This window comes from Pagrus pagrus (genome assembly GCF_965226575.1).
Source record: "Pagrus pagrus genome assembly, chromosome: 8".
NCBI classification, from domain to species: Eukaryota; Metazoa; Chordata; class Actinopteri; order Spariformes; family Sparidae; genus Pagrus; species Pagrus pagrus.
This window is the reverse complement of record NC_140192.1, coordinates 30,126,074-30,140,236: the sequence shown is the minus strand read 5'-3', so window position 1 is coordinate 30,140,236 and position 14,163 is coordinate 30,126,074. Positions and strand designations below refer to the sequence as shown.

General features: G+C 40.0%; 1 protein-coding gene across 4 annotated transcripts in view; it reads right to left on the bottom strand.

Annotated features, from left to right (window-relative positions):
- Positions 1-13,004, bottom strand: part of golga1 (golgin A1) — a 28,850-nt gene extending 15,846 nt beyond the window's left edge. The window contains exons 1-9 of one of the 4 annotated variants that reach the window (XM_084361074.1): positions 12,835-13,004; positions 10,071-10,371; positions 6,590-6,680; positions 5,105-5,179; positions 3,737-3,834; positions 3,622-3,654; positions 2,631-2,759; positions 441-610; positions 106-217 (exon numbers count right to left, since the gene is read on the bottom strand). In XM_084361074.1, the coding sequence (XP_084217200.1) occupies positions 106-217; positions 441-610; positions 2,631-2,759; positions 3,622-3,654; positions 3,737-3,834; positions 5,105-5,179; positions 6,590-6,680; positions 10,071-10,199 (837 nt within the window). In that variant the 5' untranslated portion in view covers positions 10,200-10,371; positions 12,835-13,004. The remainder of the gene's footprint in view (positions 1-105; positions 218-440; positions 611-2,630; positions 2,760-3,621; positions 3,655-3,736; positions 3,835-5,104; positions 5,180-6,589; positions 6,681-10,070; positions 10,372-12,834) is intronic. The other 3 variants (XM_084361075.1, XM_084361077.1, XM_084361076.1) reach the window with 3 other exon arrangements.
- Between the last annotated feature and the right edge of the window lie 1,159 nt (positions 13,005-14,163).

Here is a 14,163-nt window from a genome sequence, read left to right as displayed (position 1 = left end):
AAACAAACATTTCACAAACTCATTTAATTCAAAGACAAATGCCTTGACAAACGTTTTATGAATGAGAAGTGTTAATAACTTTGCCAAAGAAGTAGTAGGACTGACTTTCTGAAAGTCTTCAGAGACCTGTTGGATGACTGACTGCAGTTCTTGGCATTTTCCCTCCAGCTCACTGATCTTCTTATCTGCCTCTTCTCTGAGCAGCAGCAGTTCCTCTCTGCACAACAGTCACAGCACAACAACAAATGGGAACTTTTAGAGTAGGGTGTTATTGAACTCTTTTAGAGATTTGTTTTAAATTTGAAAATTCAACTTTGATATTTCCTTTACCTAAAAGCTCACAGTAACAGTATCATACCATACACCCACAATTTTACATCACATCACACTACATAAAGAGCAGGAAATCACATACTGCTGCCTATTGCATTCCTTCTTACCGCTCTATTTCAAAGTCAGAGTTGAGTCTGCAGCTCTCCTCATGCTGCTGTTCCAGGGTCTTGAGTTTCCCCCGAGCCTCAGACAGCCCTCGCTTTGCCATCTGAAATTCAGCCTCCTTCTGCTGAAACTCCCGCTCCTGCTGGCTCAGCTGCTCCTCCTTCTTCAGCAGCTGATAGACATAAATAGAAAATAAATTATGATCAAACTACATACCATGCACTGGAGCCAATATTTTTGGCTGATTACAGCCTATCATGGATATATTGGTATCTACATAAATGATCCCTGACATGCGACAATATGAAAACTTCTTTATAGAGATTATGATGCAGAAAAAGTTGCTTGGGGGGCTGTTATCTATGACCCAAGTGTTTGCTCACCACATTTAGGAAATATTACAAATAGTGGCCCTCATTTATCAAACGAACGTACAGCAGAAAACCGTGCGTACGACCATTTCCACGCAAGCTTCGGCATTTATCAATTTGGACATGAGCAAAGCCCACGTTTTAACTGATACCACTTTTTTGTTAAATAAAACAATATGATAGGCTAAATAGCCTAACATGACAACTAATTATTGCACATTAAAATTTGAGATAATAATATAAAAAGGCAATTTTATGAGATTGTTGGGTTTCCGAATGCGGTTGGAGCAATTGATTGCACTCATGTGCGTCTGTAGGCACCATCCATGAATGATTACACATTCATCAATCGCAAAAACTACCATTCGATAAATGTACAGGTGATTTGTGATGCCAAGCTATCACTTTTAAAAGTGGTGGCAGGTGGCCGGGGGGGACACATGATTCTTTTATATTTCAAAACAGCTGTGTTGGCGTGCGGCTGCAGGAGGGCGCACTGCAGAGCCAAAGTCATCTCCTCGGTAAGTAGCTGATGAAAGTAACCAAGGTATCAGATGATCAACATTTTGGTATGGTTCTTCTAGGTGACAAGGGTTATCCTCTAACGGAATACCTAATAACCCCGCTGGCAAACCCTGCTACAGAGCAGGAACGCAGATTCAATAGTGCGCACACACGCACACGGGTCACAGTGGAGCGCTGCTTCGGGTTGCTGAAGGGCAGGTGGCTCTGTCTCGGACCAGCAGGGGGAACGCTGCTGTATACCCCAGAGAAAGTGTGCGATATTATATTGGTCTGTTCAGTTTTGCACAACATTGCATTAGTGAATGGAGTGCCTTCTGATGTGCCGGCGCAGCCAGATGAGCCAATGCCCATTGAACCGTGGCCAGCACAGCCTCCACTTGGGGCTACACGGAGGAGACAGGACCTCATTCATCGCTTTTAGAACTAAAGTACCTTAAACTCTTACAAATGCTCTGAAGCATTTAATCAGAAATGTGACGTATTCTAGGTGAAATTGGCTAAAGGCATACTAAACACAAACAATGGACAACATTTAGTCATTTAAACATTTTATTAAGGCTTTTTTAGAGTTTCATTAATTTCTTTTAATGTGTTATTTATTGCCTCAAGTGCGCCGACGACTGAGGCCAATAAACTGCATATTTCTATTTGTCTCTCCATCTCGGAAAAGTTTATCTTCTTGCCAGTGTTTCTTCTCTCCATGTTTGACCTCAGTGGGCGAGGCCTCCGAACCAGGAATATTTAAGGGCGTAACATGTTAATGGCGATTGAATTCAGCCGCCGCATTTATCAAGACCCGATCATTCTACGCTGGGATTGGTCAGATACGAATGTTTCATAAATCACACGTGTGTCCTGTCGTAAGACCAATTCTGCACTCAGATCTGCACCTGTTTTCACGCAAGATTGATAAATGAGGGCCACTGTGTGTATATTGGCCAAAATATCGATATCGAAATTCTTTTCTTCCTAATATCAGTATCGGCCCAAAAATCAAAGATCGGCCGGGCTGGACCATGCACTAAAGATAGTGCTACTATGAACCCTGATGAAATCAAATCACACCTCAACAAACAAAGTACTTCTAAACACATTCAGTTCACTCTCCTGTCCTGCGGCTCACAAACTGCAATTGTTCAGTTTCAAAAAGTGTAGTTCCTCAACTGACCACAAATCCTTTCCAGTTCATCTCCAATTTTAAATCTAATTACAAAATGACAAAAAGAGGGTGGTAGACTGCATCACTGTTTTTAAGTTGTGCTGCAAATCAAACCATCCAGCTCCACACGTACGCACCATGTGTTTAACTTTAGCGAGCTCTTGCTGCTGAAAGCCCTCCAATTCATCCAGGTCATCCCTTTTCTGGAAGAGTGCTAAGCTTTGCTCCATCATCTCCTCAAGCCGGGCTGACAGGGCAGCCTTCTCCTAAACAAACACAGCAGTTATATTATACCAGCGTACACATGCATGTGTGTGCTTTCACACTTTTTTTGCCAAATGATTTAGCAGACGTATCAAGTAGCCTATATATTGCTTATAGCCTAGACAAGACTTTGTAAACAGTTCACGATCAGGTGATATCTTTTGAATTCAGGTAAAAATAATACTGTATATCTAGTACCATTAAAGCCTGTGGTTAGTCTGCTTTGCTTGACCTCTACAATTAAACAACTCCTGAGTTCAGCTGGGACCAGACGGAGACTCTCCTTTTCAGGAAGTCTCAGTCCGAATTTTTAGTCTGCACCAGACCACAATAGCCAACTTTCACAGAAAGTACAAACAACTAAACAGGCAAATGCACCAGAATTCAGCTGAACTGCGCCATGTATGGCACTGTGTGAAGTTACTTCTAATACAAACTGAACATTTTCTACTGCTGAAGCTTCACTTTAAAAGCATTTAACAGTGGGTTAGGGTTAGGGTTTTCAATTGCCGTTGTGGGTTAGGGTACAATGACTTTTATTTAGCAGTTGGCTAGTGACAGGAAATGCAATGTGTCAGGGAGTAGTTTTATATAATCTGTGGGAGTCGTGGAATAAGAAGGAGCTGCTAGTTGAAGAGCTGCAGGGGACAGGCTGCACACCTCCAACTTCAATCAATTCATTTTCCCTATAAGCGTTGGGATTAAATATAAAAATTTGCAGAACAGGCACTTTCGCCTTTCGCTTTGACAACAAATCACGTACCATCGCCTTGTCGGTCAACTCTCATCACGTGAAGTGAAATGTGACTCCCACATCTCTGTGCTGCAACTCTGCTGCTGCCAAAGAGAGATTTAAAGACTTACTTTTTCCACAACAGCCATCTTCTCCATCCACTCCTGCAGATGAAGGAAGAAAGAGACATTTAAAAAAAATCAACAAATCAGGACTGTACAGTAAGCAAGACACACAGACATTTACCTGATCCTTCTTTTCCAGTGCTAAAGCCATCCCCTCTGCCATTTTGGTTCTGTTGGCCTGGTGAGACTCATTCTGGTCTTGAAGTTTCTTTATGGATGCTGGGCAGTCAAAGTGAGAGAAAGAGAGAAAGGGAAAGATGGAAACCATACAGAGAGGTTTGTATGCAACCAAAAAGAACAGAAATATTAAATGGCAAAGACAGTGGCACCGTTAGTAGCTGTGAAAAGTTAGAGTCCGATTAAGAAGTACATTCATCCCAGAAGCAAAAACAGGCAAAGACAGGCAAAGACAAGCGATGCATGGCAACTGACAAAAAACTAAAACCCAGTTTGTTGAAACTAGCACTGACTGTAACATCTTTGTGTCAACTAAGAAAACAATCCGACCCGAAGTTGAAGTCTTTTTGAAACTGCACTGTACATTCAAACTCACAATACTAAAGCACCAGATAAAATGAAGAACAAACTGGCGATATTATTTGAGCCTTAATACTAAATACATGGGAATATACCTCAATAATCAGTAGCTCTTTAAAGTGAACTAAACCTTTAAAGTCAGCTCTGAGAGGGCAGCTGTGGGATTATTAAATTAAATTGAAAAGTGAAATGGCATTGGATCTTTTCTGGCAGCCATGACAGAGCCGGAGTGGGACACAGCCACGTCCACTGGACAGTGAGGGATAGATTCTGGTATTTCTTGTGTACAAATCCAAATTTCAGCCGAGCGGAAAGGTCCCAAAAAATTCAGAATTCATCCTTAGAAATATCTACAGTACCATCTTGACTGTATTGGACCAACAGTCCAACAGATGTCACAAGAACAATCAAAAATATGAGTACAAATCCATCATAAGAGCCAGATATACCAGTTTCTCCACTAGTAGTAAGCCCAACAGACCAGAATGCAACACACCATGTTGATAGTTAAATAATGGGTGTGGCTGTAATCGTTGGCCCAATGTCATTTTGCACATACTGTCTAGCTGAAAGAAATATGTTCCAATCAAATCTTTAGAAGCTATTACCACGCATTAGAAAAAACAAAGGCAACTATAAACTAAATTAGCTATGTGAGGTGAATTGAGAAAAAGTGGGTACACAAACAAAAGTCACAGACAATGCATACATAACTCTGAAATCAATGTGCTGAACAAATACCAGTGTAAAAGATCTGAAGGTGGATTTTGAGATCATAAGGAAAAGGCATTCAGCACTCCCAAAGCAAACATCTGAAGCTCAAAATATTAGCATCTGGAATAAGAAATTATCTTCATGAGAGGAAGTGATGATAACCTAGGTGATGGTTATTACAGACAGACAGACAGATGAGCGAAAGGAAGCTAATTGGGAGGAGAATAGAGGTACGTACAATCCTGATGCTTTTCTAATGCAATTTCAAGCTTGTCCTTGGTCTTCTGCATAATTCGTAGCTGCTCAGCGTAGTCTAGTGTTGGGAAGTAGGGTGATGGGATGGGGTATCAACAGTACATACACGTATACACACACGCACACCAACACACAACCACACACACAAAACACAAACACGAAGGAGGAACAGGCAGATGACGGTAAAGAGAGAGGCAGGAGAGAAAGTGAACAAAAGGAGAGGGAGAAAGCAAAAGGGAAAACATGATGAGAAATAATGAAAGGTAAAACTATTAATGATTTTCTTATCTGAGAAAACCATACTGGTTGAAAGGCTGCATGAGAATGTGCCACCTTTAACCTTTTTTAAGGGCACAAAGTCAAATAAGCCACCCAAAGGAAAGAGGAGTCATTAGACTGAGTAATGGGGAAAAAAGCCCTAAAACTACAAATATGTTAGGATTTTGTCTCATTAAATACACACCCAGCAAACATTTCAACAGCAACAAATGATAATATTAACTCTAAGACATTACAATAATCACCATTACCAAGAAAAAATAACTGTTACCATGGCAAACAACCTCTATGCTGCATTGTTCAGTTTATAGAGAAATCAGTTTTCCTACTTCAAATTAAAAACAAGACACGGTCCTTCGAGGGAAATTATTAAAAATGTTGTAGTAACTTAAGATGGTTGAGGGAGTAGAGGGCCAAAGGAAAAGTATTTTTTTCAGTTTTGACAGTACCACAATTAACACTGAATTGATATATTGATGCTTCACAAATGTAATTTCTGATAAGTTGCCACCATCTTACTGCAAGACTGACTCGCTCGAGATTAGAATCTGGATCTATGGTGAAGACAGTGTTCACAAACTGAACACACAAACATGACAGCACAGAAAGGTAACTGCTTAGTCCCACGCAGAATTGATAAAATGTAACTTTCTTACACTATAAGTCTCGCATTTGCATATCCCAGCTTTCAAACTCATTCCTGACAGAATCCAGTTATATCCCTCTGGCAAAGAGTTTGTCTAAACCGTTCTTGCCAGTCTCATAAACCAGAGGGTTTCAATTTTCACTACAAAGTATTGTAGACCGGTTTTAAATCTAATATTATTTTTGTTATGTGTGTAATGTTTGTCTAGACGGTTGTTTTAGATGGGTATTTCAGATAGTTGGTCCTGTGCGGTCAGAGAGATATCTATATCAATTTTGTCGTGGTCTGGTGGTTTTAAACCAGAATGCTTGTATTTGTTCTAGGTGTGACTGTGGTTTGCAGAGGAAAAAAGAGGCACAGTAAACAATCTGAGCTTGGCCCTCTGCGTTGCCTTGAAAGGCAGTAGGCTCCTAATTGATCATTTATTACATCATTAACAAGCTGCACTTGGGTTTAAATTTCTCTGACCTTTGGGACTGATTTCTTCTGACAGCTGCAGGCTGAATCACTCCACCTGTGTAACCACGGTGTGAACCATCTTACCTGATAGCTTGGCCTCCAGCTTGCGGATCTGATCATTCCGTCTGAGGAGCTGGGCGGGCAGGTCGTCCCTGGAGCTGCTGCCATCAGATGCCTACAGACACACACACAGCATAAGGTAGCACTTCATATTCATCCTGTTCATAGAGGGGTATTTAAAGCAAATATCCACCAAACGTTGATCTTTCACACTCATTTAGGTGTGATGTTCAAAGCATTTCAGTGGCAAGTTATTTTCACAGAAGTAAAGATAGCTCTACTGGCTACTCATTTTGGGAACCCCTAAAATTCATCCTTGATGTTTTTTTTTAGCAGGGCTAAGTAATAAGAGTTTTCAGGTTGCCATTGGCAACCATTTGGAGTAATTGGCAACCAATAAACTAAATAAAGAACAGATCTGATTTTGTGCGACTGACAAGCTATAGGACAGATTTGGCATTAAGGAGGTTAATGATGCTAGCTAACCAGGACTCTAAGTTTGAGAAGCTATCTCAGTAAACAACAGCCTTATGTTTGTTTGTTGCTGAAGATATTACATTGTTTATAGGAAGTTTGCCGTCAGATTTTAGAACAGCCTGCTGAACTATTGTTAACCTGATGGTGTTCCTGTAGAGAAACAAATGGTTAATTTTATATTTCAAATGGACCTGAAACAAATTTACTACAAAGCACAGTGCAAGGCTTCTAACACTTTGTTCTTGCTAATTAAGTACATGTCTAGTTCACCAAACAGTGTTTAAATTATGTTAAATCTCAGTTGTTAACATTTGGGTAACATTTGTGTTATTAACTTAAAATTGACAAAGTTACAGTAATGATCCGATCTCAGTATGTTATCTAGCTATGTTTGTCATTGCTACTGTTTTTCTTTAACAGATGCTGTTGCACTAGTTCTGTATGATGTGCAGATTTTTTAACGATACCAGTATCAGTAATGCCTGTGATACTTGGATCTGGGATTGGATCGGAACTTGGTATTCGTTGATACACAAAGTTCAGGTTTCGGAACCTTTACCGGGAGGGAAAAGATATTGGTACACTTCTAATGATATGTCAGTGAGCTGAAGAAATAATACAATTATTTGAAATAGACCCAAGAGGTAAAGTCGTCACTAGTTGGGGGCATGCAAACAAGCTGGATAAACTGTGGCACCCAGTAGTACTAAGTGAGTACTAAGTACTCATTGAATCAGAAAGACAATGTCACATATCAGCTGGCAGTATTGGTACTCAGCGACTTCACTAAATAATTTAGCCAAGTGCAACTGAGATGGCTCTACAGTCTCAGGAGTCTTGCTTCCCCTGTGAGGGATTGCAGTGAACAGAGCTTTACCACAGGAATGGATTTCCTCTACAAGCCATGACAAAAAACATTTCTAACTATAAGGGAACTCATTGACAATACCCTAAAAATGTTCAGTGCATGCAGCAGAGAACCCACTATAAAATGAGCAGCCACAAGCAAAAAGAGGAAACAATTCAGCAACTAAACAGAGATTAAGTCAGCTGTGAGTGTTTTCTGTTGTGACTTCAGGTTACACTGGTCGGTTCAGACACAGGATCTTGCCTTCATGCAGTCAATACAATAGAGACCAAACCACAGTTAACAAGTCATCCCCGATCTACACTGAGGACAGTCACACCCAGGCCTGTTAACTTGAACTGCCTGACTGGTGACTATTTCAAAAGCCATCCAAAGTTCCATTCATAGCACAGGACTTTTCTGTCACTTTCCACAACTAATTTAGAGTGGTGTACATGTGGAATTATCTAACAAGAAAATCACCAAAGGAACAAAGTAGAAAATAAAACCTAATACTTTCTGTAAAAAGACCCATTCAGAGAACACTGTGACATTTAATGACTTCTTTGACAGGATTAATCAAATGTGATAGAGAAACTGTAGACACAGTTTTTAACTGCTATTGTTTCATTGCTTGTTTAAAATTTTACTTTTAGAATGTACATGTGATTTTAAATGAATTATCTCATTATGCAGCTGTTTATGATGCAAAATAGAATGTGTCACAGAAGGAACACATGCAGCTGGACCACAGCCATCAGCATCAACGGGAGCTGCCAGAGTATCTCTGATGTTTAGACAACTGGCCTAAATATCACAGTATTGCCTCGTAAGGTGGTGTGCAAATGTTTAAGGTGCTTTGTTTTCACACTGAGCACATTCCGTCTATGTTACAGATTTGATCTGGTAACAACTTTAACAGTTTCAGTTAAGAGCATGGAGATGGTCTTTGTCATAGGCTTTGTGCCCCACCCCTCCTCAACTATTATTGGATGCCTGAGTACAAAGTGACAGTGACAAGGCGAGCATTTTTTTGTATTATTTCCTTTGCAGCACTTGAAGTTATAGCTAAGCTAAGAACAAACCCTTTATTTATTTATTTATTTTTTAAATCGGTCAAACTATGAGTCTAACTACTTTTCTTAATATTTGTTCTTAACATTCGAATAGATGTTAAACAACCTTTTTGTTTTTGCATTTTAAAAGAAAATCAAATTTGTCAACCGATGAAGATGTGAAATCATACGTTTTACATTGTGTAGCCACATGTTTCAGCAGTACATTTTATGATTCCACAATGTCCATCATCACATTCACTTTTCTGACCCATGACTATTCAGTATTCATTACTACATAATTACACGAGTACTCAGAAGTCATCATTACATTATTACATTAGTACTAAGTAGTAGGGGGTCAGATTATGCCCAACTTTGAACAGGTGTGCAGCAGAGATCCAAATTAAGGCAAAGTTTTGTGACCTTTGGGTTAGGGTTAGGCATGCAGACAGTCACACTGCACCTGGCAAAGTACTAAAACTGCCTCTGTCATTGATCCTGTTACAATAGGTGTTTCCAGACACACACTGTGCCATTATGACACATACAAACTGCTACTTCAGTACACTGTTACAACTACTACTACTGGGACCACTACAATCAGGGTATCTGCAGGTTTCAGCAAGTTAAATTTAAGACCTTTTAAGATCTTTTTAATGCCACTTGGAATGGAATTTAAGACCGAGATGGTGCCGATACCAATATTTGGAGGCAAGAAAATTCCAATATTCCTATTTTATATATAGGCTATACAATAAAATTGCAGATGGGAATGTAATATCCAGGAATTTACACTACAGACACTACCGCTGACTACCACTCTAACTAATTTGCCACATTTTTGCACATTGACCATACAGTCTAGCCATTTATTTAATTTTCTTGATTTTTATCAGTTAATTGCTCAATTATTTTCAAATACACTGACCTAAAAATATTGATTTACATTGACACGTTTTTTCCCGCTTTATTAATTCTTTACAGTTGTCTCTATTTGTTACTGACAAAAACAAATGGAATAAAACGTCAGAACAATGGTTGGTCATGCACCATAGATGAGGTAAACAATCTAGAAAAGCAAACATCAAACTAGTGACTGGAGATGATTTTACAGAGTACTTACAAAGTCATCCCCCGAGTCAGCCCCCACTGAGGTGATAGATTCCTTGCTGATGGTGCGTGGGATACGAACACCACTCCGAGGTGCTGTGGCTGCCTCTTCTGCTATCTTCTTCTTCAATTTGGCAAACATGTCTGTCCTTTCACTGTCTCCTTTTGAGTGCAATTCCCAGTTTCTGGTAAGCAAGCAAGTTCACTCCCTGCATGGAGTTTATGGCTCCTTGTTCTGAGGGTTGAAATAGAGCCGCGTCCTTATGCAGTACCACTCAAGACAAGTTTGTACTGGTGATTCCATTCTGCTACATCTAGAAAAGAAAAGAGACAGTTATTAAAATTTGAAGATTGACATTGCCTGGTTCCCTAAGATTTTTTTTATTGTCATATTGAAGAATTTCAAACGTGTATATTTTCAGCTGCAGCGGTGCATCATAGAGTCTCGCCTATCATTCCATGTCAAACCCACAGTTCTCAGCAAAAATAGAGTGCGCATTCAGTTCAGTCATAAACATCTTATCACCATTTTAAGACAGTTTTAATTTCTATATCTGTAGACTATGTCACAGGGTTAGGGTTAGGGTTACGAGGATTCATTATGAAAAGAAAACTCAATTTAGAAAGATAGGGCTTGCAGTAGCAATGGTGTATGCACACACTCATGTGAGCTGTAGAAATTCAGCGATGTAGCCATCACACGCTGCTCACACTTGTGTGTCCCAGACACAAGCTTGATTTGGTTACATCCTCAAAGGATGCTCCCGAAACAAGAAGACTGCTCAAAAGTGGAAAAACTGTGGCTTGGAAATTGATGGTCTGATCAGAATATTGCCGTGGGCTCCTGGCCAATACTAATTGATCCTGCATGAGTTCCATATTTTAATGCCCAGCATGGGCTGTCAAAAAATCAGTCAGTTTTTCCCTCACCCATGAAAGGGCAACCATTCCAAATGTCAACCTGTCCCAAATAGCAGTGATAGCAGTAGTTATGTTCAGAATGCAACCAAAAATTGTAGCAATACAGTTTCTAGCAATAACAGACAGTGTGTACTTTCTCAGCAGTTAAAGCACAGGACACCAACAGGTTTAACAGGTTAAGAGTTAAGGTTAGCAGGAAAAGGGTGAAAAACTAACATAACTCAAAATCACGACTTCAGATGTAACATCTGCATCTACATCTGAATCATCTGTGAAACAAACCATCCGGTTACTAAACCAGAAATAGAACTGAAATGCAACAATATATAATTTTTCCAAACTTCAAGTGTGAAAGCACCCAAGTATAGTGGTATTTGCGTAGCACTGCATATAGGATACATATTGCCACACCTCTATTGGATCTGACTGAGAACCCGAGGACACACCGTGGTAGCGACTTGTCAATAACAAGATAGTCGCTCTAAATGTGATCATAAATGAACAAAATGAACACCATGATGTATTGAAGACTGGAAACTGATGATTGAGACCATAAACTCACTACGACAGCTAGACACTTCTGTTCTGTATGAAGTCTAGGAAATATTCTTACATTTCACTAAAAGTAACTACAAAGAGTGTTTCCTTACTGCCATTACTACATGGCATATTTTAAGTTTTGCATCTTGGCAGTCACGGACAGCAACTATACACCGATCAGCCACAACTTTAAAACCCCCTACTTAATATTGTGAAGGTTCCCCTTGTGCAGCCAAAACAGGTCTGACCCGTCAAGGCATGGTCATAAGACCTCTGAGGGAGTCCTGTGGTCTCTGGCATGTATGTAGGGAGGTGGAGCCTCCATGGATCAGACTTGTTCTAGCACATCCCACAGATGTTCAATCAGATTGGGATTTGGTGAATTTGGGGGGCAAGTCAACCGCATTGGGCTTTTCGTTTTGTTTCTCAAGCCATTCCTGAGCAGTTGTTGTGGTGGGTCAGTGCACATTGTCTTGCTACTGGGCCACTGCCATGAGGGAGTGCCATGCCATGAGGGGTCGTACTTGGTCGACAACAATGTTTGGATGGGTGGTGTCTGTCAAGTGGTGTCCACGTGAATGCCAGGACCCAATGTTTACCAGCATTAGATTTCATTGTAACAAGATGATCTATGTTACCCACATCACCTGGCAGTGGTTTTAATGTTGTGGCTGACCAGTGTATACGGTGTAAGGATTTAAAGAATCTTTAGTCTCTCCAGAATAATCTAGTCCAGACTTGATGAAGTTTTTTTTTATCTGGACTTGGTCTAGATTTATCTGTGATCTAAATGTGAAATGTAATTTTTTGCATTTCCACAAATGAAATAGAGGTTTCACATATCTGAAACTGTGTCAAAGAGTTTCTGGCTTATCTGAGAAAATGTAGTCCAGATTAGACCAGCCTACCTATATGTACAATGTTTTAGATCTGGACCTGGTCTAACGTGGTCTAGATATGAGAAATACACAAGGAGAAATCTCTTTCTTTGCACTTTTACAATTAGGGTTTTAATAAATTTGACAGTGGGTTTCACACAGCGTGAAGGCTTTCCCTAAACGTCTGACAAGCGTTAACAACAGCAAGAGGTGCAAAAACAGATGACTGGTGGCTGAACAATGTAAGCAACATGTCTTCAAACGTTCCCCTTGACTGCCGAATCGGAAGAAACTTCAGTGTTGTTATTGCCTTTATGTTTTGACAGACAGCTAGTCAGCTAGCTCTTCTAGCCATAACAATGAGAGTTAACGTTACCACCAGCGGCTGATGTTAGCTGTCGTTAGCTTGCTCGTTCACTGAAGACGTCTTCCTCTTACCATATAAACTTCGATAAAATATTAGTCCGTGGCGCTTTCAGGTGCTCAATGACTGTACGTTTCTCCGTATCCACTCAAAGAATAGCTATCGTTGTGGCAGTCGATATCAACTCGCTGGGTGCTGTCTCGTCTGACAAGCTAGGCTGCTGCTAGTTGGTAAGCTACACGTAATCATCATCCCAACACAGATGACCGCAGACGTCACGGCTGAGCCTCTGTTCATTGGTCGGAAGAAGTGCGAGGTGTTGATACGTAGCTGGCAACATGCGCCGCCTAGAGACACGAAAGGTGCCGAGCGGCAGTTTCAGACTGGACTGTCGGTTGCTCACTAGTTTCTGTTTATTACAATAACTAAAATGTATAAACACTTCATGAAAATCTTTTTGTTAGTTCAAACAACACATTTCAAATGCCCGAGAAAAGCTCTGAGCTGCAGTGAATGCCCACTGTAGGGCCTGGACAATAAATCTCTGCATGTCCCTGCTCACAGCGACTCTGCACAGCTTGGCTCACTATTTTCCTTAGTTTTATGCAAAACACTTCCCAGTGAACTGAAAGCTGCAAATGTGACTGTATTAATTTTTTCACTGCCTGTTGAAATTGGTTCAATGTTTTCCTCTTAAGGTGGTTACTCCCTAATTGTCTTTCTGGCACCATCTTCTGACATTAGAGTTGTTGGAGCAGCTATGAGCTATCCAGGCTGTGATTAAACTAAGGCTTTCTTCTTTTCATGTAGAATTATTGTTTAGTCTCAGGTGACAGTACTTACTAATCACACCTAAATATAAGCTGAGGTGAGTATAATGTTCTCTGCCTGGTATTCTTTAGCTAAAAAAATGAATGTTCTATCATATTATAATATTATAGTGAAAAATCAAACAACAGCCGAACACATGTAGGCTACTTTAAGAGCCATGTGGTACTGTGATAGGGAGAAAAAAGAAGCATTATTTTCAGGTTACTTTGAGCCTACTGAAAATATATAAGGTTAAAAAGTGTAATACACATAAAATATTGTTGGCATACAATTTTTAAGTGTTTGTACAATTGTTGTATAATTCTCTCAGTCCCATTATATGTCACATCCTCAAATGTGAAATGCTGACCTGAGAGCACAAAGAGCTGCACCTTCCCTTTTAAGATCAGAATACAGCCTATTTTTAAATGTGACCTTTTTTCAAACAGGACGGTTTTTGCTCAAATGAGGCATTATGTTTCTAATCTTTGCCTTATGTTACAGCAAAAGTGATCCCTTAATCCTCTGGTCAGCCTAAATAACCTTTTGGCTCGGTCAAGAGCCCCTCTGATGTAATCTTCAAGTAAAATTCA